A 27,157-nucleotide genomic window follows, 5' to 3' on the forward strand; every position below is an offset into this window, starting at 1 on the left:
TGTGAAGCTGGCCTTTTGTTGTATCCTGGGTTGGATACCACCTGTATACCCTAAAGACTACTGCAGCAATGAGGAATTCAAACAGCCACTTTTGGCATCTTACACAACTGTACTTCCACAGTAGAAGCTGGAGTGACTTTCAGCATATACATGTCACTGGTGTTTTGCTCTCCGGTCTCTTCACTTGCATACATACGAGTGTGTGCGCACTCTCACACATGCATACACAAGTCACCACAGATGGCATTTTTGTACCTTTTTACCTAGTTAACAGTTCATCTTGTTTTTCTTTAACATATTGGATCTACATACTCTCTCACCTATGTCTGCAGGGCATCCTTGGGCAAAAACATTGACTGGTTAAAGTGGGATTATTCTTTTGTATTGTGATTGCTCGTATTGTTTCATTGGACACTCCAAAGCCAGTAGCTTCTTAAAATGTCAAAAGCTTACATCAGACCTTAGGGGTTCTATATGTTATCTGTGCATTATGTATTTTGTGCTGAACCATTATACTTTGTTAGGATTTTATGATTTTTTTTTTTTTTTTTTTTGTAGGTGTAAGTGGCATGAAGAAAATGATATTGTGGACTGTGCATTAGCTGTTTGCAAAAAGTACACGTGCGTATTAATTTTCACATTTTTTAATTCGGGTGCTTTGTGTGTCATAAGCTGATAATTTGCCAGCGACTGGTCATGAGATATGGAACTTTAAATCCTAGTTTTGTCTTTCTCTACCTCTTTGCTGCTGTTTCCCAGAAAGTGTGACCTAGTGCAGCATTCTGGTACTTTTGCTGTTACTGATGGGACTGATGTTCTTCATCTCACATTGCTGCAGTCCTTACACTTGGGTAGTCCGCTGTCCTCGGTCGGCCCGAATATCAAAGTATAAGGCTGACGTCGGTCAAGGCGCATTAGACTGACATCAGGACGTCAGGGTACAAATGCGCATGACCGACGTCATATCCTCAGTCTTTTTTGCCGCATGGTCCGATGCAGAAGCAGCGTTGCAAGTGCCGGTTGGCGTTGTGAAATTTTTCGTATTCGGAGTTTCAGACAGAGTCAAAGTTGGCTAAGTACCCCGTTGGGGAATATTTTAGTTTTTTCTTGCCTCAGTGGTTTACCGGATGTCAGAAAAAGTGAATAACTGTATTTCTTGTGGGAAACAGATACCGCATAGAGATTATCATACTTTGTGTATTCCTTGTTTAGGGCCTGAGCACGACGTTGTGGGGTGTCGCTTTTGTGCTAGATTCAATAAGCGCACTATTAAGAGAAGGTTAGATTGTGCCAGGTTAGTCTTGAAGCGGTGCAATTATAATATGCCGCCGGATGCTCCGACGCCCGCTTCTTCGAAGAAGCGCAAGGACAAAGCAGCTAAGCCTAGGCAAGAAGAACCGTCCGTTCCGGACTCCGGTTCTTTAGAGGTGTCGGTGGAGCCGGGGGTTCCACCGGAGGTTTCTCTGGAGTCCCAGGGGGAGACTTTGTTATTGCAGGATGTGGCCTCTCAGGAGGCAGGTCAGGCTGAAGGGGCCTCTCAGGTTACTGTACTCCCTTCCTAGGGTGGTTAGGCCCTCTCCTTCTGTTGCCAAGGCTTCTCCCAGAGGCAGGCCAGGTTTAGCTTCAGTTGGTGTCACCCCTAGTTCTTCAGGTTCTGTGCCCAAGAAGCATATGCTTAAAATGGCAGAAGATTTGATTACTTTGATTAGAGGTTCTTTGCCCCCTCCTGATAAGAGACCTAGGGTGGAACCTGAGTTGGGGAGTTCTGAGCAGGCTTCGGATGTTTCAGAGTCTTCGGCTGAAGACTTGAAGGAGTATTCTCCTTATTCTGATTCTGATGTGGATGATTCTACTCCTTCTGCTTCTCCTCCTGAAGATTTTTCTTTTTCAGAGACTCTTCATTCCATGAGGGAGCATTTTAAGTGGGAAGGTCAGGACTTCTCTGATTCCAGGAAAAGGCTTAGGGAATTTTTGTTTTTACCCCAGCATAGGCCTTTGGCTATACCTCCTGTTCTGGACGTTGTGGAAGATGTGTTTGCGGAGGCTTCTCTTAATCCTGATTCTTTGCCTTCTGCTCCTGTTAAGCCGGATAGGTATTACAGGGTGCCTGAAGCTCATAAGTATCTTTTTAAGAGTCCTAGGGCGGACCCAGAAACTGTTAGTCAGGGGCCTAAGGGTGTTAAGGCTTCTGTTGTTAAAAATCCGGTTCCTCCAGATAAAGAGGCCAGGGCTTTGGATAGATGGGGAAAGAAAGTCTATACTTCTTCCACCCTAGCTATGAGGGCTTTGAATTGCCAGTTTCACACGTTGAAATACCAAAACTATCTACTTTCTCAATTGAAGTCCAAGGTAGATGCTCTGGCGGAAGGTATTGAGTGTAAAGAGTTACAAGATTTAGTACATGTTTCTGAACAGGTGGGTAAGCATTCTTTGCAATGTGGTTTTGATGCTGTACAGGCCTCATCTAGGGTGGCTGCCACTGGGTCAGTTCTTCGCAGGCACGCCTGGCTGAGGGATCAGAATTTGTCTGACCATGTTAAGACAAGGATTTTAGATGCTCCTTTACAATCTGATGTGTTGTTTGGTTCACCTGTTGAGGCAGTCTTAAAGAAAATGGAAGACAAGGCTAAGTCTATGCAGACTGTTAAAGATTTTTTGCAGGTTCAGCCTCCAAGTTTAGTAGAAATTGGCCTACCAAGGGGTGGACGTATCCTTCTTATGATTCCCAGTCTAGAGGTAGATCTAGACGTGGTAGGGGCAGAGCTCAGGGCTCTTTCAGGCCTAGAACAGCGTGTTCACCTGCACAGTCTTCGGGTGAGGGCAGGGGTCAGTCCTTTCGTAAACAGACCCAATGACCTACCTTTTCAGCTGCCAGAGCCTTCTCGTCTGGCAGCACCTTTGGGAGGAAAATTGGCACTTTTCAAGGAAAATTGGAGTTTAATTACCCAGGACAGATGGGTATTGGATATCATTCACCAAGGTTACAGGTTTTATTTCCATACCTTGCCTCCTTTCAAAGGCATGCCAGACGTTCCTCCTCAGCAAAGAATAGAGGCTCACAAACAAATTTCTCTGTTACTTCAAATAGGGGCCATACAGCCGGTACCTATGCCAGAAGTGGGCCTAGGATTTTATTCTCGCCTGTTCCTAGTACCAAAGAAGGGGAACACGTGGAGACCAATTTTGGATTTATCTATCCTCAACACTTATCTGGACATTCCCAAGTTCAAAATGTTGACGTTACAACAGCTTTTATCTCTGCTGGGCAAAGATCATTGGATGGTAACTTTGGATCTCAAGGAGGCTTACCTTCATGTTCCTATCAGACTGAGTTGCAGAAAGTATCTGCGTTGGGCTGGGACTTCTCATTATCAGTTCTCTGCATTGCCCTTTGGCTTATCTACTGCGCCCAGAGTGTTCACGAAAGTTCTGGCTCCAGTGATAGCTTTCTTCAGGCTAAAAGGAATACAGATCTATCCTTATTTGGACGATTGCCTGATTCTGGCTCAAGGAAGGGACGAGCTTCTTCATCATTTGGAATATGTAATAGCAGTGCTAAGATGCCTGGGGTATTCTGTGAACGAAATAAAGTCCAGTCTAGTACCCTCTCAGGACATGTGCTTTCTGGGTGTAAGACTGAATACAGCATCCCAGATGGCCTATTTGACCCCGGACAAACAAAAGAATCTTTCCCTTTACTTTCATCAATTGTCTCATCAGTCCAGGCTGACTGCAAGGACAGTCCTTCAAGCCTTGGGGTTCATGGCATCTTGTATTCTGGTGCTTCCCAATGCCAAACTGCATATGAGGAAGCTACAATGGTATCTCAAAACGTATGGACACAGCACTGCCAGGATCTGGACACTGTCATTCAAATAATACCTTGCATTCAAAAGGAATTTTTGTGGTGGGCTCAGGAATGTCACCTAAACAAGGGACTCTCTGTGACCCGGCCAGAGGCGAGTCAGATTCTAACGACAGATGCCTCAGACAAAGCTTGGGGAGCTCATCTAAATGGAAAGAGGATACAAGACAAGTGGCCTGCCAGACTACAACATCTACATATCAACTTGAAGGAGATGTTAGCAGTCCAGTTTGCATTAATAGCTTTCAAGGATTTACTTCTTCCAGGGCAGGTGTTGATTCTAACAGACAACACAACTGTCATGTGGTACATCAACAAGCAAGGGGGAACACATTCTTATCCTCTATGCAGGCAAGCAATGATTTTGTGGGAGACTGCTCTCAGTTTACAGCTTCATCTTCAGGCAAGGTTTCTGCCGGAGCACAGAACTCCTTAGCAGATGTGTTGAGCAGAAGAATTATGGATCCCCACGAGTGGAAATTGGATCCTCATGTATTTCAGAAATTGACAGTGTCATGGGGAACTCCAGACATAGATCTGTTCGCTTCTCCACTAAACCACCAGCTGCCAAAGTTTTGCACGAAAAGGTTTCATCCCACAGCTTGGAAAGTGGATGCTCTTTCTTTCAATTGGAGCAATCTTCATGTGTATGCCTTTCCACCTCTGCCTCTCCTCCCAAAGGTACTTCTAAAGGTCAGACAGGACAAGCCAAGGATGATTTTAATAGCTCCAGATTGGCCTCGACAGCACTGGTACCCATTACTAAGAAGTCTGGTACGGGAGCCTCCATGGCCTTTGCCTTCGATTCCACACCTGTTGTCTCAGGAGGACAGTCATTTACTCAATGTCAAGCTTCACTCTCTTCACCTAACAGCCTGGCATATTCTGTTTTGAACCATAAAAGGTCTCAACTTCCACAGCAAGTTTTGAATGTTATTTTGGAAGCTAGAAGGCCTAGTACAAGGAAAGTGTACGCAGATAAATGGAAGAGATTTTTATTTTGGAGTGCAGCAAAGGATTTTGATGTTTCTGAGCCTAATTTAAGTATGGCTCTTCAATATCTTACTGAGTTACTGGACAAAGGTTTGTCCTTCTCTTCTATTAAGGTTCATGCTGCAGCAATTTCGGCTCACTATGATTGTGACCCACCATTGTTTTCTCATCCTTTGTTTAAGCAATTTCTTAGAGGGGCAAAGAATATAAGACCCCAATAGAGCTCCTACTCCTGCTTGGGATCTCAATTTTGTGTTGGAGAAACTCACTCTACAACCTTTTGAGCCTGCAGCTACTACTGAGTTGAAATATTTATCATGGAAGACTGCTTTTGTGTTGGCCATTACCTCTGCAAGAAGGGTTTCTGAATTGCAGGCCCTTATGGCGGTTGAGCCTTTCTTAATTTTCCATAAGGATAGGGTATCTTTGCGTACTAATCCTTCCTTTATGCCTAAAGTGGTTTCTAGTGTGGCTTTAAACCAAACTATTCATTTGCCTACTTTTTATGCAAATCCCCAAAATAAAGGGGAAAAGATTTTGCACACTTTAGATGTACACAGGCAGCTGCGATATTATTTGAGCAGAACTAAAGGGTTCAGGCAGTCTCAGCAGTTATTTGTTTCTTTTGCTTTGAGTTCTCAGGGCAAGCCTGTGTCAAAACAAACTATTTCTAAGTGGATTGGGTTTTGCATTGCTTTCTGTTATTCCCATCATGGCAAGGAGATTCCAGCTGGGATTAGGCCTCATTCCACTAGGGCTACTGCCACTTCGACAGCTTTTTAAGGGGTGGCAACTAAAGATATTTTGGAGGCAGCTACTTGGAGTTCAGTGCATACTTTCTCTAAGCATTATCACCTTCCACTTTACTCTAAATCTAGGGCTGGTTTTGCCACTGCTATTTTACAGGGCATTTTGGCAGCTCCTGCTTCTTTATAGTTTTGCCATCCTCCCTTACCTCTGCTTTGGGATTCTACCCAAGTGTAAGGACTGCAGCAATGTGAGATGAAGAACATAGTACAGTTTTGTACCTACCATAAATGTAGATGTTCGAAGATCCACATTGCTGCAGTCCAATTTACCCTCCCTCCTTCCCCTCTGTAGTTAGAGGCGGTTGTGTGGGTTGGGTTGTATATATTGTGTATATTGTATATATGGTACATATTATTAGTGCAAGGTTGGTTGGTTGTTTGCTGTTTTTTGGTTTTGACCTTTCTTTTAGGGTCTTCTGACATCTGGGGCAAGAAAAGACTGAGGATATGACGTCGGTCATGCGCATTTGTACCCTGACGTCCTGATGTCAGTCTAATGCGCCTTGACCGACGTCAGCCTTATACTTTGATATTCGGGCCGACCGAGGACAGCGGACTACCCAAGTGTAAGGACTGCAGCAATGTGGATCTTCGAACATCTACATTTATGGTAGGTACAAAACTGTACTTTGTCTCTAAATGTGCTTGCACCTTCTAAGACATTGGATCAGGTGTATCTTGTATTTCAGTGGGAGATATGCTAGTTTTAGTAACATTATAAAAGTGAATATTTTGCAGGTTTTTATGTCTGTTGCACCCCATTTGCTGCCTAACCTTTAATAGTTTGTAGCACTACTGCAAATAGAAAAAAATGCAACCTTTCCAAACAGTCAGTTACTTGGATTCCATGACAGTAACTTGATCTTCTCCAAGTCTGTGTATTCGCACATTGCATGAGCCAACAACATGAAAAGAAAAATTACAGAATGTTGATTGCATGGAAGTCAATATTTTATTTTAAATGTTTTCATTTAAATTAAAAATTCTTTTTCAGCCTCTTCCTTTCCATTTTTAACTTTCTTTGAAACCATGGGGGGGGGGGGGTTTGGAGGCTCAGTTGGCCATCGGTCATGAATCTCATCAGTGAAGTGATTCATTGCCTAATGCAGTTCTTTAAATATGCATTGTGACAACAGTTAGAAGCAAGACCTACATCAGCATTATCTGTACTCTCTGGGTGAGGAGTATAGTGTGAATGACTGTCACCATGTTCTAGTGAATCAGTCCAGCCATCCAGAAACAGAGGAACTCTTTTTATTTATTTATTTATTTATTTTTTTTACATACCTTGCTATACTTGGAGGATGTTGGAGATTAAGTACTGATTAGCAAATGAGTCTGATGGCCATGAGTGTCTGAATGAGCTCCACCAGAGAAGGCTTGGGAATCCGGGATAAGACCTTGGTCAGGCTTTCCATGGTCTTTTTTTTTTTTTTTTCCTGAAAACGGTTTCATTTAATTGTGATGATCTCACCCTTGACAAGTGAGAGCTGAAGCTTTACTGTCTTCCTGGATGAGTTATGAAAAACTGGAAAGAGCCTCAGCTCTAAGCCTCAGAAGAGCATCCTGAAGCTTGCACATAATCAGCCCAGTTCAGGGGATAGTACCTTGAGTCACTCGTCTTGGGGTATTAGACACTGGACCCAGCAGGATCTGGCAGGCAAGTCAGAGGAGGCTTGGACATTTTGCATCCAGGACTTGTTGACCACCTTTTTATCTTTAGGTGGATGTTTGAGGTCTGGTAAAACCTTTCCATATGGACATGTCTGATGCCAGCCCTCAGCCAAGTGAGGAGCTGTTGTGTTCCTGCATCACTGTTGATTGACATGTCCCTTAGCATTGGATCCCTCTTTCCCAGTGCTTGCTTTTCACGCACTTGACCCCAGTTATGAATGAGATGCCTTATGTGGGGAATGCGGCAGACCAAAATTCTGTATACTAAGGCCAAGGTCCCTTAAACCATCTTACTTGTGTGATAAATTGGTTAGGATAATTGTTCCTGCACTGCATCTCCTGTCTCAGTGGGAACCCTGTCTCATGCAGTGGATTGACCTTTGGCCTCATTTCTTCACCCCAAAATTTCCAAATGATTAGCCCCTGCCCCAACTTTGGCTGCGACCATCATGTGAGCTAGTAATAGCATACCATATATGCATCCTGGAAAAAGCATGACACACTCCCTTTTAAGCTACCAAGAAAGTTAACCGGCATGGCTTAGCTGTGTGATCGCGACCAAGCATCCTCAAGCTGTGTACTGTTTGATCTCATTTGTCCAACATATGACCCAGATAGCACAGGCATTTTGCCACATTACTGTTAGTGTAAAAGGCAGGTGACAGAGTATTCTCCCAGTTTAAGGCTTTTGGCTTGTCTGTCCAGATTCCACTTAAGTGGAAACGGGCACTGGAGAAAATTTCCCCTTTTTGATTTGGTTAAGGATCAGGCAGTCATGACTTGTTAGCATCTAGAGCATACTTCCATGTGGCCTTCTACAGTTTCATCTGTGCTTATGCTATGGGTAGGACTTGTGTGCTTAGGCAAGTCCCTATAAAGGGTTTCCTGGCTGTGGCACTCCTTCCTTAAGGAGGACCTCAGTCTATCCTGGATGGCTCTTTCAAGGGGCCAAGTTCTATTTGAACAAACTTCCAAGAGGTGGTGGGGGATCTTATTTAAAAGGAAGTAGTTTATCTTCATTGTGGAGGACTTGTAGAAGTCCTCTTCATCTCTTTCTGCTGGTTCTTTTGTGCTTGGCCATTGTCAAAAGAATAACGACACAATTGTAGAGAAAAAACACCTTTATGAAAAAAAAGCAAACAGCAAAGCTTTCGGGTATAACCCTTTCTCAATGCTAATACACAATTCTAAAAACCAAATGAGTTTATATACACATCATAATGTCACATGATATGCAGCCCATAATCATGTGACAGACATAGAACTACAAGAGAATTAAAATATGTAAAACATATAAAACTTGTTATAAAACACAATACAGAATACCCAAATTAACAGTGTAGTTTAGTTTGTTGTCATTTAATGAGAACAGGTTTCAGTGTGACCGTGGAATTTAATCCTGGTGGATGGTCAGCAGCTAATCTAAGAATCCATTCATATTCCCTGGTCTCAAGTAAATTATTAATATCCCCACCCCTTATGCTTATATGTATATTATCTATTATTCTAAATTTAAACCTATGAGTAGAGCCACATATACTTATGTGCTTGTATAGAGCGTTCCTGTCGTTAGTTCTTCTAATCTCTGACTTATGCTCAATAATACGTTCTTTCAATTTCCTTGATGTTTTTCCCACATAAAATGTGGGACATAACGAACAAGTTGCTAAATATATAACGTTACTGGTGATACATGTTGCTGTCTAATCAAATTTATAAATTTTACCAGTTAACGGATGTTTGAACATATTACTATCAGTAATCAAGATATCAGGGCAACAAGAGCAGTTCATACAGCGAAAAGTGCCTGATCTAGAACTAATAGGTAAATTACGATTCCTAATTAAAGTCCTTAAAACATAACTTGCTTCTTAATGTCCTCATGTTCTTGTATGAGAAATAGGGGATCTGAAGTAGGAGAATTCATTTGTCAGCAACCTGTGGCTATGGATCCGATTTCAGATCCGAGCTGGCATGGTTTATCCAGCTATGGATCTGAGCTCCTAACTCCTCCCCTCACCCATAATGCCCTGCTCTCCCTACATGACCCCAGATCTAGTTTGCCGCGCATGGTAAAGGCTGGGTCATCAGAGCTCCAAAAGCTAAGTTGTAGTATTCTTTATTAAAGGGTTTTAATTTTTTAAATTTTTAAAACTTTAAATTTGTGTTAAAGTTATAGGTTTCCCTTCTGTTTATATCTTTTTTGGGTTAATTTAATATAGTTTTTACCCTCCCCTCGCTGGTTTGTAGTTGGTGTGTGTTTTTTTTGGGGGGGGGGGGCCTTTGTGCGAGTGTTTTAGTTTATTGTTACTATTTAAAAAAAAAAAAAAAAAAAAAAGTGATGTCTGAGGCCCCAAAGGTTGTTTTCAAAGTGCTCCGAGTGTGGTCATAAGCTTTCCCGTGCTGATGGCCACACTCGGTGCGTTCGATGCCTTGGGGTTGAACACCTCACTTCAAGGGTGTTCAATCTGTGCAGGGTTCAACCCCAGGGCATTGAAGGAGCTGAGGTCGAAGCTGGTCTTGGCGGGACTCTTGCCCCCGGACTCTGCTTCGGCCCCCGCCCCCTTGGTGGTCACTGCTTCGGCAGTCCCTGCCTTGCCTGCTCCCCCTCCTCCACCCGGGATTTAAACTCCCGCCAAAGGGTCCTGAGGAGAGGGAAGCCAGGAAAAAGGACCGGAGAGAGAAGCACCACAAGCGGCGGGCCGAGACCTCTGTTTCGGCCCCGCCGGCTAAGCGAGCTTCTCCTCCGGCCTCTCTGGCTGCTGGCTCTCCCCCTCCTCGGCTCCGGTCCCGGTGCTTTTCACCGGAGCCTGAGGATGAGGAGACCCGACCTCCTTCGAGGCTATCGAGCCGGCACTCGAGGCCTACCTCGGTAGCCTCGTCGAGGTCTACTTACAGCCTCTCCAATGCTGATCTGGACTGGATGATGCGAAGGTTCATCCAGGCCCAGATGCAGATGGGAGTGCTCCTGCCTCCTCCCTCTGGGAGCTCGACCCCCTTTTTTAAGCCCATTGCTCCTTCTCCGACCCGCTACCCGGGTTCGGAGCGCTCGGAGCCGGGCAGCCTCTGAGCCACGGGTGGGTCGGCGCAGACAGTACTGGGTACTTCGGATCTGACCCTGCCCTCGAGTCTGTCGGATCCGACTTCTCGGAGCCTTGGCCCGAGCTTCGGATCCGAGGGACTCAGTGTGCCTTCGGCGCCGTCCTTGTCTGAGCGCACTGGTCCCTCTGATCCGAGGGGCTCGGTGTCGGCCCCAATCCGCTCATCGGATCCGAGGGGGAGCCGACTTTTGGATCCTATTGTCGAGGCTGGCTTTCGGATCCTATTGTTGAGGCTGGCTCCCCCTCTGCTTTTGATGTAGTGGAGAGGGCTCTGTTGAGGGCATCCGGACCCCCGGCCCTTGCTTCGGCCCCGTCCCGCACTACATCTGCTCTGCGCCAGGCTTCCATCACCTGGCCACTGGGACAGCCCCGCTTCACTGCCCCAAGCAGTTCTTGTGGTTCTGGACATTGCTGGTGAGGGCTCCTCTGACAGCCCCCCCCCCCCCCCCCCGAGGAAGCACCTCGCAAGCATTTTACTTGCCCACGCTACCGAGGGAGCCGCTAGAGCTGTGGGAGCGGGCCTAGTCACAAGACGGCAGGCCTGGCTCCGCCACTGCGATTTTAGGGAGCCCTTCAAGGCGTCATTCGCGAATGCCCCCATTGACGGTTCTGCCCTTTTTGGCAAGACAGTTCGTGATACCTTTGTTCCGAGTGAGAAGGACGGGAAGACGCTGTCTGCCGTCGGAGTCTGCTTCTCTCTGCCCCAGAGACCAAAAGGGCCAGAAGAAGATGTGGTTCTGGAAGTCGCAGCATTCCCAACCCGCTCCGGACAACCAGTCCTTCCGCGGCAGAGGAGGACAAGGGAGGAAGCTGCCCTGGGGCAGAGGGGCTCACAGGAACTTTGGGTCCAGAGAACCCTTTTCTGAATGGCCCACGCAGCAACCCTGAGGGGTTGCCCGACTGCTCCACTCTGGAGGCAGTCGGGGGACGTTTCTTGGAGCACCTAGCGGCATGGGAGTCCATTACATCGGACCGCTGGGTACTCTGGATTATATCCAGAGGTTACAAGATCCCCTTTCTTCATGTCCCGAAGCTAAAAATCCTCCCCGATGTTCCACCCGATCAGAGGGAGGCCGCTTCAGCAGGAATTGGCCATCTGCTGAGAAAGAGCCATCCAGCCCATCCCCCCAGACCAGATCGGATCAGGGTTCTACTCAAGGTTCTTTTCAGTGCCAAAAAAGACAGGGGGTCCTAAGACCCATTCTAGACCTGTCCCTGTTGAACCTGTCAGTTCCCAAAGAGAAGTTCCGGATGGTCACTTTGCAGTCCATCCTCCCCCTTCTAGGGGAGAATCACTGGATGTGCTCTATAGACCTCAAGGATGCGTACTACCACATTCGGATGGACAGACGATCCAGGAGGTTTCTTCGCTTCCGGCTGGGAGCCAGTCACTACCAGTTCAGGGTCCTTCCCTTTGGTCTCACCACAGCCCCCAGGGTGTTCACCAAAGTGTTAGCAGTGGTTGCAGCCCACCTGAGGCTTCAGGGGGTGCAGGTCTTTCCGTACCTAGATGACTGGCTTCTCACCGCCCCAACAAGGCATCTACTCTCTTTGCCAAGAGACTCCTTCCTTCGTCTAGCTCCCAAGCTAGGCATCACGGTAAACATAGAGAAGTCCAACCTGGTCCCTACTCAAACTTTAGAATTTATAGGAGCCAGGTTAGACACGAGAAATTTAAGAGCCTTTCTCACAATCGACAGGGTTCGGAATCTGCGACTCCAGGTGCGGGCCATCCTTCACTCCCGCTCAACTCCTGCGGAATTGGTCCTGACTGAGGGCGCTAGGGTCTATGGCAGCAGCGATTACTCTTCTTCCGCACGCCCGCTTCAACATACGGGTGCTTCAATGGACACTTCAGGTGCAATGGTCATTTCTCTCCCTCCCCCTGTATCATCCCATTGCAATCAGCAAGGCTTGCAAGCGGTCTCTCTTGTGGTGGCTCCATTCTCCGGACCTCCACAGGGCCCGCCCCTTTTGTGCATCTCCCCCTCTCGCCACAGTGACCATGGATGCTTCCCGCCTCGGGTGAGGGGGGGCATTTTGCGGGCCGGATGGTCCAAGGCACGTGGAGTGATTCAGAGACCTCCCTGCATATCAATGTTCTGGAAATGAGGGCGGTGCTCTTGGCGTTGCAAGCACTTCAGGCCCTCCTTCCCCTGGGAACAATTGCGATTCAGACATGTCGGTGGTCTGATACATCAACAAACGGGGGGAACCAGATCTTACTCTTTATGCCGAGAAGCCATGAGTGTGTGGGAATAGGCGATCTCCACCAACTGCTTTCTCATCGCAACGCATATTCCGGGTCGGACCAACATCCTAGCGGACAAGCTCAGTCGCACCATTCTCTCCCCGTACGAGTGGTCTCTCAATTCTCAAGTAGCGAAACGTGTCTTCGCACAGTGGGGGACTCCCTGTTGCGATCTCTTTGCCTCTCCTTTAAACGCCAAGTGCGACAGTTTTTTCGCTCTAATCTCCCCTCCAGGGGATTCTCCGAAAGACGCTCTGGTGCATGCTTGGCCTCCTGGTCTTTACGCATACCCCCCCCCCCCCTACCTCTGATGCTACAAGTACTTCAGAAAGCCTCTCTGTTGGGGTGCAGAATGATCCTCATTGCCCCGTTCTGACCTCGACAGATCTGGTTCCCTTACCGAAGGTCTCGTGCAGTGAATCCACCTTGGATTTTAGATCCCATTCCGGATCTGATATCACACCCGTCGAACCTGCCAACTCCGAACCTGGACAACCTGAAGTTGACTGCTTGGCTGCTCCAATTCCACTCCTAATCAGGACTCCCAGTATCTCGTCCCCAGTTAAGGCCATTCTGGTAGCGGCCCACAAGCCCTCTACCAGAAAAATTTACCGCAGTAAATGGAAGCGTTTCTCCATTTGGGCAGAGCGGCAAGACCTAGTTCCTTTCACTGTTCCCCTTCCTTTGGTTCTAGATTTCCTTACTACTCTCTTTAATGATGGCACCAGTAGTTCCACGGTCAAAGTTCAGCTGGCGGCCATATCTCATTACCATGTTGGACACGATTCAGGGCCTCTTATGTCGGCTAAGTTATGCAAAACCTTCCTAAAAGGCACCTTTTTGCTCAGACCCCCTGTCAAAGAAACTGTTCCCCCGTGGGATCTTTCCTTGGTACTTCAGGCCTTGACCGCTCCCCCCTTCGAACCTGCGGCCACAGTCTATCTTAAATACTTGTCCTTTAAGACTGCTTTTTTGGTAGCCATTACTTCGGCTAAGAGTTTCAGAGCTTCAGGCCCTGTCCATGAAACCGCCTTATTTGATTTTTCATCCGGACCGGGTGTACCCTAAGGATCAATCCCTCCTTTCTTCCTAAAGTAGTTTCGGAAGCTAACATTAATCAGTCCATCAACCTCCCTGTTTTCTTCCCTAAGTATCGAAACAAAGGCGAATACAAGCTGCATTCCTTGGATGTTCACAGGCAGCTTCGTTTTTACCTTCATAGGACAGCTGGTCATAGGCAATCAGACCAGTTGTTCATTTCTTTTGCCAAATTTAATCTGGGTAAACCAATTTCCAAAGTTTTTGTCACGCTGAATTTCTCAGTGTATTCTGTTGGCGTACCAAGCCGTTGGCAGGCCCGCACCGGAGGGAGTCCATGCTCATACGACCCGGTCTGTCTCTACTTCAGCGGCCTTTAAGTCTAGGGTTCCTCTGGATGACATTTGTTCAGCAGCCACTTGGGCTTCATCTCATACCTTTATTACTCATTACAAGCTGGACGTCACTTCTAGAGGTAGAGCATCCTTTGGCTCCGCGGTGCTCCGGAATATCCTTCCATGATGGCCACCCAAGATTCAGGTAGCTGGGGACTCTGTCCCACAGGTAGCTGACAAATCTCCTACTTCAGATTTAGAAGTTATGTACTTACCATAACGTTCCATCTGAGTAGGTGGATTCATTTGTCTGCAACCATCCCGCCCTCCTATCCCCCTGGCCTTGTCAGTTTCCTGCATAGGGTGTGTTACCCTTTGGTTAGGGTAGTTGGTGCAGGGCAAACTCGATCTGAGGTCATGTAGGGGAGAGCAGGGCGTTATGGGTGAGGGGAGGAGCTAGGAGCTCGGATAGCCGGATAAACCATGCCGGTTCGGATCCATACCCACAGGTTGCAGACAAATGAATCCACCTACTCAGATGGAATGTTATGTTAAGTACATAACTTCTATTGATCTAAAACAGCTCTGACATCATCTGATGCCATTAAAATAACCCAATTCCTTCTTATAACTTTTTTAACTGTGTCCTGATATTATATGACGTAATACATCTTATTTTTAAATTTTTTTGCTTAACGTTATTCGGCATGGAAATAGGTTCAGCATCCAGCAGAAAAGTTGGTTTAAATTTTGTCTTTCTGTCAGCAATGGTATGATTTTTTAGTACTAACAAGAAATTAAAATCATATCCACTATTCAAAAAGTCTCCCATGTCATCAAGCTGTTTACTAAAACACGTATCTGTGTTTAACCTGCTTACCCCACTAAACTGTGATGTTTACAATACCTTTGAAGACATGTGGAGCGTGCATGCTGGTACTATGAATGTACCTGCCAGCATAAACCTCCTTTTTGTGAACATTAGTGTGAAGGAACCCTTCCACCAATTCCACTCTAACGTCAAGGAATGCTATTGCATGATCTGAACAATCCATTTTGAATTTGGATGTAACTGGTGTGAGTGCTTGCTCACACTGGTGATATAGACAAGCAGAATGGTATTAATGATGTATCTTTGAATGGCGCAGAATGGTATTAATGATGTATCTTTGAATGGCGCAAAGAAAACATCAGTCAACTTTGAATTTGTCACACAAGCTCTTCCAATTAGACCAGCCGGAGAAGGTTTTAGAGCGTTCTGGGTCAAGAAGTAGTTCAATAACAAGGCAAACTACGGCTTCAATTAAAAGGAAAAGTGATAGCCCTTTAGGGCAAGGGAAAATAAGCTGGAAATAATTAAAGGTACTTTGAACTTACCTGCTTTTAATTTAGAAGATTCACATTGCTCTTTGTTGCAAAAGGGTCTTAGCTTTATTCCAATGGATAACTATAATCTCACCACTGCCTTGACGGACCTTAAACATTTTGTTAGAAATATTAATCTTAAAGTTTTGTTTGGCAATTCTAATTTTTCTCAAACTTGTTGTAAAAGACGTAGTACGTTTATTCCTGCCAGCATACCTATGCTAACAGCTTTCCATGACATGTGAAAGCGAGTTGAGGGATATATATTCTAGAGATCTGAAAATGAAGCCTTACAGTTTGACTTATGATGAATACATAGCTCTGAAAACATTACAAGCAAGGGATGATATCATTAAACAAGCTGATAAAGGGGGTGTTGTAGTGCTAATGGATCGTGTAAAATATCTGCAGTCTATGATTTCTTTGCTTGAAGATGGCAATGCATTTAAATGTATTACAGTTTCGGATGTTAAGAAATGCATAAGCATGGTGAATATCTTGATATATGATCTGCAAGTTAATGGTGACATTACTTTAGATTTATTTCATTTCTTTAGTGTTACGTCTGATAATTCCCCAGCTCTATGGCCTTCCAAAAATCCGTAAGTCAATTTTCAACCCTCTTATGAGGCCTAATAGTGTCTGGACGTGGTAGCCTATTTCAATTTATCTCCAGACAGTTACAACCACTACTTGCAGAATGCAGCAATGTTCTGAGAGATACTACAGACTTCATATCTAAGTTGCGGCATTGGTATAATAGTTTAAATGATACTTTCCTTAGTCAGGGTGACTTTTTATTTGTAACTTTAGATATCTCATCCCTGTTTACAGTCATACCCAATGAGTATGGTGTTGATTCAATTAGAGATTTTCTGATTTCACAGACTACTTTACCAACATCCCATATAGAAAACATTTGTTCTTTGTTGGATATAGTGCTAACTAATAATGTTTATGTATTTGAGCAAATATATCTGCAATTAACTGGTGTGGCCATGGGCACATAGTTGTTGATACTTATGCCAACTTGGTATTGCACCAATGGGAGAAAATATATATTTGCAGTAATATTATTTCTTTGAATAAGCATGTATGCTTTTATCAACGTTTTGTGGACGATTGTTTTATGATTTGGGAAGGTTCTTCATCCCAGTTGGCTGATTATGTACAATATTTAAATACAACCACAAACTTTTTAAAATTCAAAATGGATTGTTCAGATCATGCAATAGCATTCCTTGACAGAGTGGAATTGGTGGAAGGGTTCCTTCACACTAGTGTTCACAAAAAGGAGGTTTATGCTGGCAGGTACATTCATAGTACCAGCATGCACGCTCCACATGTCTTCAAAGGTATTGTAACATCATGGTTTTGTAGGGTAAGCAGGTTAAACACAGATTATACGTGTTTTAGTAAACAGCTTGATGATATGATGGGAGACTTTGAGTAGTGGATATGATTTTAATTCCTTGTTAGAAATAAAAAATCATACCATTGCTGACAAAGACAAAATTTAAACCAACTTTTCTGTTCGATGCTGAACCTAATTTCATGTCGAATAATGTTAAGCAAATAGATTTAAAAATAAGATATATTACATCGTATAATATCAGGGCACAGTTAAAGTTATAAGAAGGAATTGGGTTATTTTGATGGCATCAGATGATGTCAGAGCTGTTTTAGATGATAACCCCTATTTCTCATACAAGAACATGAGGACATTAAGAAGCAAGTTATGTTTTAAGGACTTTATTAGGAATCGTAATTTGCCTATTTGTTCTAGATCAGGCACTTTTCGCTGTATGAACTGCTCTTGTTGCCCTGATATCTTGATTACTGATAGTAGTATGTTCAAACATCCGGTAACTGGTAAAATTTATAAATTTGATTTTACAGCAACTTGTATTACCAGTAACGTTGTATATTTAGCAACTTGTTCGTTATGTCCCACATTTTATGTGGGAAAAACATCAAGGAAATTGAAAAGAACGTATTATTGAGCATAAGTCCGAGATTAGAAGAACTAACGACAAGAACGCTCTATACAAGCACATAAGTATACGTGGCTCTACTCGTAGGTTTAAATTTAGAGTAATAGATAGTATACATATAAGCATAAGGGGTGGGGATATTAATAATTTACTTGAGACCAGGGAATATGAATGGATTCTTAGATTAGCTGCTGACCATCCACCAGGATTAAATTCCATGGTCACATTGAAACCTGTTCTCATTAAATTACAACAAACTAAACTACATTGTTAATTTGGGTATTCTGTATTATGTTTTATAACAAGTGTTATATGTTTTACATATTTTAATTATCTCTTGTAGTTCTATGTCTGTCACATGATTTTGGGCTGCATGTCATGTGTATATAAACTCATTTGGTTTTGTAGAATTGTGTTTTAGCATTGAGAAAGGGTTATACCAGAAAGCTTTGCTGTTTGCTTTTTTTCCCCCATAAAGGTGGTTTTTCTTTACAATCGTGTCGTTATTCACTGATTTGCTGCAGTTCTCTGTATTTTGCATTGTCAAAAGAAACCAGTCTTTAGCGATTAAGCATATATTAGCGCACAAATTGTTAATTAGAAATAATAAGAAAAGTATAAACAGCATAAAAATTTGGGAACAAATCTTTAATATTATTTTGGCGTAGCGGTTCCTATCCACTTTCCGTCAGGACATTCTGTATGTGTACCCAACACATTCTTGGATTAGATAGAAAATGTAGAAATAATACAAATTATTGGCTTGAGTTGGTTTATAATTGTCTATTGTAGATGCTTTTATGTTTAAATTTTTGTGATTTTAATTTCCTGTACTTGGTTAAAATGATATTTATTCTTAATGTATTATAGGGAAATTCAAAATGGAACTAAAACATTGGAAGCAATATTGTACATAATGTAAATAGTGTGTGAAATGTATAATGGTTTGGCAAAACAATAAAAATGATTATTGAAAAAAAAAAAAAGAAACCAGTCTTAGACTGAGGAAAGCCATTAGCCGCAGAGTTTTGTATATTCCAGTGCCTGTTGATTCACCCAGGAGAAAGATTCCACCATCCCAGAATTTATTTGTGACTTTCGGGACCAGCAGATGGAGGGCTAATTATCAGATTATCAACTTGGTGACATTTCACTAATCAAGTAAAGAGAGAGATGAAGAGGTGAACTGCCGTTACAAAAACCATACAAAGTGTTCACCCTGCAGACCAAATAAGGGTATGAGACCCAAACAGCACAATTCCAAATGCAGTGTTGAAATGGTTGAATAAATCCAAAATGAATGTAAAATAGATAAGGCTGGTTTATTTGCCACCCCTGACCTCCCTTGGTACAACTTCCAATACAAAGAAGTAAAAAACAGAATCCTGACATATCTGAGTGTGACGGAACAGTGCATTATTTGCATTGTTTCTTTTGATTTCGTAAGTATGTTCGTAAATTCTGGATTTTAGTTTTCTTTCTGTTTTTCCCACATAGAAAGAAAAGCAGGAGTGACATGTGGCAATATACACTACCCCTGTAGTGTGACAGTTTGCAAATTTAGTAGAAGAAATTGTCCTTTTTCTACTGGGAATGAAAATACTGACTTGGTTTGAAATATATTGGCATTGGGTGCAGGAACCACATTTGTAAGTACCCTTTTTATGTGATTCAGTGTTTATAATATGAGTTCCTCCAAGTTCAAAAATATTCTTTAAATTCATGTCCTTCCGATATATAAAATGAATTGGCTGATTCTTTAAAGGTTCTAAGTCTGTAAAATCCCTGAATTTGTTCCATTCCTTGCTAAGGGTGTTTTTAAGTGCCACTGCATCCCCAGTATAGTCCATAATAAAAGCATTTGAAAAATCGTTAACCGGGTCAGGGTCATTTGTATGTGAGGTAAGATCTGAATCATCCCGTCCAAGTATGGGGGCAAATCTCCCTTTTCTGCCTTCCACAACCACCTTGTAGACTTCGTCTGTCAAGTATGAAGGATACCCCCTTTTTAAAAACATGTCAATTATAAATTGACAATCGCTAAAGAAATCAGAATCTTCTGAGGTCATCCTACTTGACCTTATAAGTTGCCCTTTAAGAATATTTCTTTTTTGACTGAAGGGGTGCCCACTTGAAAAATGAAGATAAGAATTTGAGAATGTAGATTTTCTGTGTATCTTGGAAGTAAAATGGTCACTGTTTTTACTAAGTGAAACATCCAAATATATACATTCATCAAAATCCACTTTAACTGTAAAGTCCAAAAAGCTAGTTGTGCCTTTGATGTATTCCAAAAATTCATAGAACTTTTCCAGTGTATCAATCCAAAAGATAACAATGTCATCTAAAAAACGTTTGTAAAGAACCCAACTGTTAACAAATTCACATTGGTTTATGTACAAATGTTCCCACCAAGAGAGAATAATGTTGGCATAAGTGGGAGAACATTTAGCTCCCATTGCCACTCCTTTTTCTTGCCGAAAAAATTCTCCCTGGAAGTACATAAAATTATTTTTGAGAACAACCTCCATCAAAAGAAGGCAGGTTCTGAAATCATTGTTTGTGAATCCCTTGTCATGTACCATACTTTCTTCCAACCACAATAAACCAATGTCGTGTGGGATCGAACCAAATAGGTCAACAATGTCCAGTGTAATGAATATAATATTGTTGAAAAAAAGATGTGTTTTGACTTGTCTCAAGAAATCCCAAGAATCTTTTAACACAGTGCAGCTCTTATTAGAAAGGTCTTTTAGTTTGAAATCCACATATTTGGCCAAAGGGGTGGTAATAGACCCCTCTGAAGCAACAATAAGCCTCAATGGAGGGTCCGTGGGATTTTTATGAATCTTGGGGATGCCAAACACTGAAGGAACCCTGGGTCCCTCTGTTTTAAGAAAATTGTAGGTGTCCAAATCTATAGAGCCCTCCAGTAATAAATCATTCAGTACCACACTGATTTTAGCTGTAGAAATATTTATTTCATTGATAGAAGCTCTGGTGTAGTTGTTAAAATTTTGTAGGCTTTCCTTCATTTTGGATTCATATATTATGGCATCCATCAAGACAGCTCCACCCCCCTTGTCAGGTTGCATAATACGAATGGATTTGTTACTTTTGAGTTTTTCCAGTAGTTGAATTTCGTTGTGAGGTAGATTGGCATGCACACGGTGTACCCCCACAGTTTTCCTAATTTCATTTTCCATCACTTTTTCTACGTTTCTTAACTGGGGGTGAAGGGGGGGGGTTAAAAACACTCTTCCTCCTTAGCTGTGTGTTGGTATTGTGGTTATTATTGGTTCCTTCAAAAATAAGTCCCAAATTCTGTTTCCTCAAAAAAAGCTTTAAGTCTACAATAGCCTTGGGAATACTAGTTTTCTTTAAGGGTATAAACTTGAAACCTCTCACAAACAATTCAAATAATTCTGGTGTAACTTCCAGGGAACTATAATTAAAAATCTTGTATTGATGATATTCATAAATGTTCCCACTTTGTTTGATTAGGTCATTACAGTCCTCTAATTCCTGTATTTCCCCCTGTAGGGATAAACTGGGTGGGGGTGGTAATGTACTGGTTTCCGATTCCGTAATCTGTCTGACCTGCGTAAAGGGGGAACATATTCTAAAGGGATGTCCCCTGGAGCATCATCCCCCATGTCATTTACAAATCCTACATCCTCTTCCAATTCAATATTGTTGTGTTCCTGATTAATTCTCACTGATTCGTCCCTATAGTGATAAAAGGGTTTAGGTTTGGGGTATGCTGTCCCCTCACTGTAAGCTTTGATATCTCTTTCCAATTTTTGAGCTTTCCTTCTCATATTCTTAATACATTCATTTTCTATTTGTGAAAAGATACTGTTATAAAGAGATTTTTCAGTCTCTATAGAAAACAATAAATCATTAGTAATGTCTAGATTAACATTATTAATTTTGGTAACCAAGTGTGCCTTAATTCTGTCATTTTCAGCAATAATGGCCCTGTTATATCTAAACCACATTTATCAAAAATGTTGATAAGTTCCTTGTGGAAGTTGGAACCTTCCTCCACTCTATTGGGAAACTTAACCACACGTAACCCCTTTGGTACTATGCCTTTATTTAAGCATTCTTTTAAAAAAGCTGAATCACATGCCAATCTTTCATGTTTGTCAAGGTAAAAATATAATAAATCTAAATTGTCCTTGTAACTCTTAGTTTCTGAAGGTGAGTGGTCTAAAACCACTTCACCACAATGCAAATTGTGTTCCTTGTTTAAAAAATCTTGTAAAACTACAGTATGAGTAGTTTTTACTGAGTCACCTTGTTTGCGTGTAACGCGATGTTCACGCTGCCCCCGTTGTTCTTTCGGTTGGTTTGTGTTGGCGTTACTCATATTTCCCTGGTTGATAAAACCAGAACGTAAAAGGAGAGGAAAGTTCTGAAAGTCGTTTGGAGAAACAGGCAAGGGAGTTGGAACATCTGCGTTTGAATGTTCCGATGAAACCGGAAATGGCTGTTCTCCGGTTGTCCCATTAATAGGCTCTTCCTGATGACCTGTTGGTTGTCCGTTGGGTGGAAAAGAGTGTTGTGTAGCTAAGGACACAATCGAAACACAAACCGGAGTAAGTAGCTCAATAAGCTGTGATAATTGCCCAATGACTTTCCTTAGCTCACCTTTTTCGTGATAGTTGGAATCATTTTGAGTCTCTGCCCCTGGTGCTTCTGCCATCTCTTAAACGTTACAAAAACCAAGTAAAGAGAGAGATGAAGAGGTGAACTGCCGTTACAAAAACCATACAAAGTGTTCACCCTGCAGACCAAATAAGGGTATGAGACCCAAACAGCACAATTCCAAATGCAGTGTTGAAATGGTTGAATAAATCCAAAATGAATGTAAAATAGATAAGGCTGGTTTATTTGCCACCCCTGACCTCCCTTGGTACAACTTCCAATACAAAGAAGTAAAAAACAGAATCCTGACATATCTGAGTGTGACGGAACAGTGCATTTTACTTCCAAGATGCACAGAAAATCTACATTCTCAAATTCTTATCTTCATTTTTCAAGTGGGCACCCCTTCAGTCAAAAAAGAAATATTCTTAAAGGGCAACTTATAAGGTCAAGTAGGATGACCTCAGAAGATTCTGATTTCTTTAGCGATTGTCAATTTATAATTGACATGTTTTTAAAAAGGGGGTATCCTTCATACTTGACAGACGAAGTCTACAAGGTGGTTGTGGAAGGCAGAAAAGGGAGATTTGCCCCCATACTTGGACGGGATGATTCAGATCTTACCTCACATACAAATGACCCTGACCCGGTTAACGATTTTTCAAATGCTTTTATTATGGACTATACTGGGGATGCAGTGGCACTTAAAAACACCCTTAGCAAGGAATGGGACAAATTCAGGGATTTTACAGACTTAGAACCTTTAAAGAATCAGCCAATTCATTTTATATATCGGAAGGACATGAATTTAAAAAATATTTTTGAACTTGGAGGAACTCATATTATAAACACTGAATCACATAAAAAGGGTACTTACAAATGTGGTTCCTGCACCCAATGCCAATATATTTCAAACCAAGTCAGTATTTTCATTCCCAGTAGAAAAAGGACAATTTCTTCTACTAAATTTGCAAACTGCCACACTACAGGGGTAGTGTATATTGCCACATGTCACTCCTGCTTTTCTTTCTATGTGGGAAAAACAGAAAGAAAACTAAAATCCAGAATTTACGAACATACTTACGAAATCAAAAGAAACAATGCAAATAATGCACTGTTCCGTCACACTCAGATATGTCAGGATTCTGTTTTTTACTTCTTTGTATTGGAAGTTGTACCAAGGGAGGTCAGGGGTGGCAAATAAACCAGCCTTATCTATTTTACATTCATTTTGGATTTATTCAACCATTTCAACACTGCATTTGGAATTGTGCTGTTTGGGTCTCATACCCTTATTTGGTCTGCAGGGTGAACACTTTGTATGACATTTCACTAATGGTCAGTTACTGTAGCACTTGTGTACGAGATAATGATATGGCTATGAAGCGATGTGCTTCCAGCTGTTCAGTAAGATAGTACATGCAAACCAGGTCACATGACATGATGTAGTCTTTGTCAGAGTTTGTCAGCTATGCCCTTATCCCAGTGAAAGGCTGATAATGGTCTTACGCCAGTATTTCATGGAGCCTTGGTTGGTGTATGAGGAGGAAATACGCCAGTATTGCTGAGAGCTTTCTAGTTTGCTTTGATGCTCAATGTGCTTTGTTTTTTATTCATTCATGAATCAAGTAGGGGATCTGGTCTACAAATCTTGTTTAGGTGTGATCCAGGCTGTGTAAGGCAGAGAGAAACTGTGAAACTAACACAAGCAGCTACAGTAACCCTGCATGCTTCTCAGAAAACATGTAAGCACATTGGTGTGTGTAGATGAGTCTACTTCAAACCGCCAATATTCAACATAATCTAATCATACTTTGAGAAGAAAAAATGTCAAAACCTCATTTATGCGAACAGTTGCATCGTTGAAAATGATGCTTGGGAAAGGAACTGCTTGGCCACCGTGGACAAATTACACATCACAAAGTAACTCAAACCCACCAAAGTGGGGGGGGGGAGCTTTGCCCCCTCCCAACTAAATATACTAACTCCAAGATCATGCTGTAGTGGGGAAAAGGGCAAGTACCTCTATGGTAACCAAGTAATTCCTTTCTTGGTCGTCGTTTTCGAGGACTGTTCACGTAAGAGAGGTTTCACTATTTTCATGTTGAAGTGGGATTCGATTATGTGGGATTTAGACAATTTGTAGACCCATGTACATGTGAGCAGATACATACCCATGTATGTGTTAAGGATTTGCAGGGTAATTTGCCTTGCATATTTTATATGGCATAGAAAGTGATCTGCCCATACACTTTGTTGCTGCATCACATACATGAGTGATATTAATGTTGTTAGTGCAGTTGAACATGAGGTGATTATTGTACATTTGGTGACCGCATATGTACTTCAGTAAAAGGATCATCAGATAGATTTATTACATTTACACAAGTATAATAGCTAGCAAGATGGAATTACAATGTTTGTCCAGGTTTAGGTTATGAAAATAAAGAAATAAATCTGCAGCACTGAGTACACTCTCACTATTTTCCTGCTGTACATCTGTCTTGCAGTTGATGTCTTTGGGGCTGCTATTTAATATGGTACTGTTGTAAACTACAGTGAATCCTGTCAATTTTGTGTACATAAATGTTGCTGTATTGGCTCTTTGTGTTGCTGTTTTTTATCTGGGCTGAGCCTGTAACTGTCTTTTTTTTTTTTTTTTTTTTGTGATCAGTGCTTTACCACGGTCAAAATGTAACTAAACTATTGTGATTGAGGCATATGCATTTGTGGTTCTTAATATGATCCCATTCTGGTTCATGATTGCGGTAAATTCCAAAGGGGGGGGTGCAGTATAGGTTTGAAGAAAGCTTTTTCCCTTGAGTAACTTGAAGCTGGATCTCATCAGTGTGACTACACTTAAATCAATTTTGCTAAAGGTGTTATGAAGGAAATTTTATTTATAGATATTTTGTTATGAAGGAAATTTTATTTATAGATATTTTGTTACTTGGAGGTGAGGTGGAGCAACAGTAGATAGAAAAGGAGTTTGCAGGTAAGTGAGCTTAAAAGTAGGGTAGCTGAGCCTGTAATGAGGGGCTGCAGTATGCCTCTACTATTAAGACAGTGGTATATACATCTAAAGTTTTTTTTTTTTCTTTCTGAAGCAGTGTTATCTGAGCAGCTGAGAACTAAAAATGAGACTGCGTACTCTAATCTCCGTACAAGTATTCTGAGGTGTAGCTAGCTATTTTTGTCCATTGCCGTCAGTCTAGCACCCCTCATCTTTAACTTGAGCAAAATGAGAACTTTTCAGACTTTTTTCTCCTTTTAAACTATATAAATGCCAGTAATGCACTGAAGACTGCAACTATCTGCCGATCCTGCCCTAAAACACTTTGCACCCTGGGATGTATGCTGCCTTCCCTTCACTTCACCCAAGTTACACCTCTGTTCGTACTTGAACTTCCTACTGTTTTGTTTGTGCAGTCGAGAAGGTAAGCTGTTGATTTCACCATCTATTGAAATACTTTTTAGCTATGAAATGGGGGAGGGTTAAATAAGGCTCAGCGAAAATTGTTTAAGTTGGAAGTAAGGCATTGGGGGATGTATGCAAGAAAGTAGGTTCATTACTGAAGACTATGCAGTCAAGACTATTTAAATGACTCCAGAAATAACTGAAATGTCAGTGATCTAGTGTTGCAGATAGCATAAAGTGATGAGTTAAATTTTGATATGGCTTTTGGTAGATTGACTATAAAAAAGAATAATTGACATAGTACTGAACATTTTAAAACACTACACGAGAAAAGTACCAGTGGCTTGAGTTATGGTTTACTAAAGTAACATGGAAAGCTACTTTACACAGATAAGTAAAGGCAGTGTCTTTTAATTGGAGAAAGCAGTGATGGTAAGGGTTGTGATTAGTAAATCAAGGTCTTTTCTTTCAAAGGTGCACCTTTGTTTTATTAACTTTTGTTATCCAGAATAGTCTGACTGGACAGCAAGTGGCTGTTTTCAGGGAAGTCCTGGGGAGAAAAGCTCCATAAAAATGTAACAGAATAAACACACAAATTATATGAGCATGAAATTAGTGTAAATGCAATAGAGATGAAAAAAATAACAAAGCATAAGAAATGATTACAAGTGGATGGTAGAGGTGTTAAAATAGATGAAAGTAATTTGCAGCATTGCTCATTCCTGGAATGGATGAACAGACAACATTTTGTACAATATATACAGTGAGCAACTTAAAGGCAGTCTGAAAAGGTATTTCCAAGCATAATCAGTATATAAGAAGTTTATATAGAAGCCTTGACTTAACAGAGCCAAGCACTTGTGCTGTCCATACATATTCCTATAGTTATATGCGGCTTTATGGAGGTTCATTGCAGTTGCATAAATGGTTGGTGCAGAGCTATGATTTGAGGAGGGTCTTAAAAGATGATGTGCATTTTTGAAGTCTGAGGTTAGGAGAGGGGTTGTTCCAAGTCTTAGCAATTTCATGGGCAAAGAGAGATTCCTCAGAGTGGTTTTTGCATGAGATGGTTTCAATTAAGGCTTTGTTGGAGCGTAGTTGTCAGAATTGTAGAAGTTAAGGCCAATCAGAACATGTTTTTTTTTCCCCCGGATAGTACAGTATTTGGACTAGGGTGAGTTTGATGGTACCTTAGTAGGTTAGGAAGTTATAGCCAGTGTTAGGACATGGCAATAGTGGGAATGTGATTTTGGCACCGGCAACAAATCTAGCTATTTTGTTATAGCAGGTGGAAAGTTTATTCGTCAGTTTTTAGATTTGTTAGTGTGGGGGAAACGTATAGTAGTGTAGATAGGAGGTGGGTTCTGGCTATGGCAATACAAGATTCGGAGGTTAGATACCTTTTACATCTGTAGAGGGGGCCTAACTTTTTTTGGACGTTAGAAATGGTTAATATGTTTAAATTTGAGCTGCTGGTCAGTGGTAAGTCCTAGGAGTTTGGCCTTTGAGACAAGAATGATTTGGGTGTTGTGTATGATGCACTGGTTAGTAGATGGTTATCTGTATTACAGTAGGTAGTGTTAAAGTATGCAGGGCTGTGATACTATATTTAAAATGGAAGCTGTGTTGATGATGTTCAAGGATGCTGTACAAGTTTAATG

At 42.1% G+C, this 27,157-nt stretch overlaps 1 protein-coding gene across 4 annotated transcripts in view; it reads left to right on the forward strand.

The window, feature by feature from the left end:
• MAEL (maelstrom spermatogenic transposon silencer) overlaps positions 1 to 27,157 on the forward strand; it is a 699,006-nt gene that overhangs the window by 525,351 nt on the left and 146,498 nt on the right. For all 4 annotated transcript variants that reach the window (XM_044073092.1, XM_044073091.1, XM_044073094.1 and 1 more), the window contains one exon: positions 559 to 621. In XM_044073092.1, the coding sequence (XP_043929027.1) occupies positions 559 to 621 (63 nt within the window). The remainder of the gene's footprint in view (positions 1 to 558; positions 622 to 27,157) is intronic.

Source organism: Protopterus annectens, chromosome 5.part1 (assembly GCF_019279795.1).
Source record: "Protopterus annectens isolate FY-2018-M chromosome 5.part1, PAN1.0, whole genome shotgun sequence".
Lineage (NCBI taxonomy): Eukaryota > Metazoa > Chordata > Ceratodontiformes > Protopteridae > Protopterus > Protopterus annectens.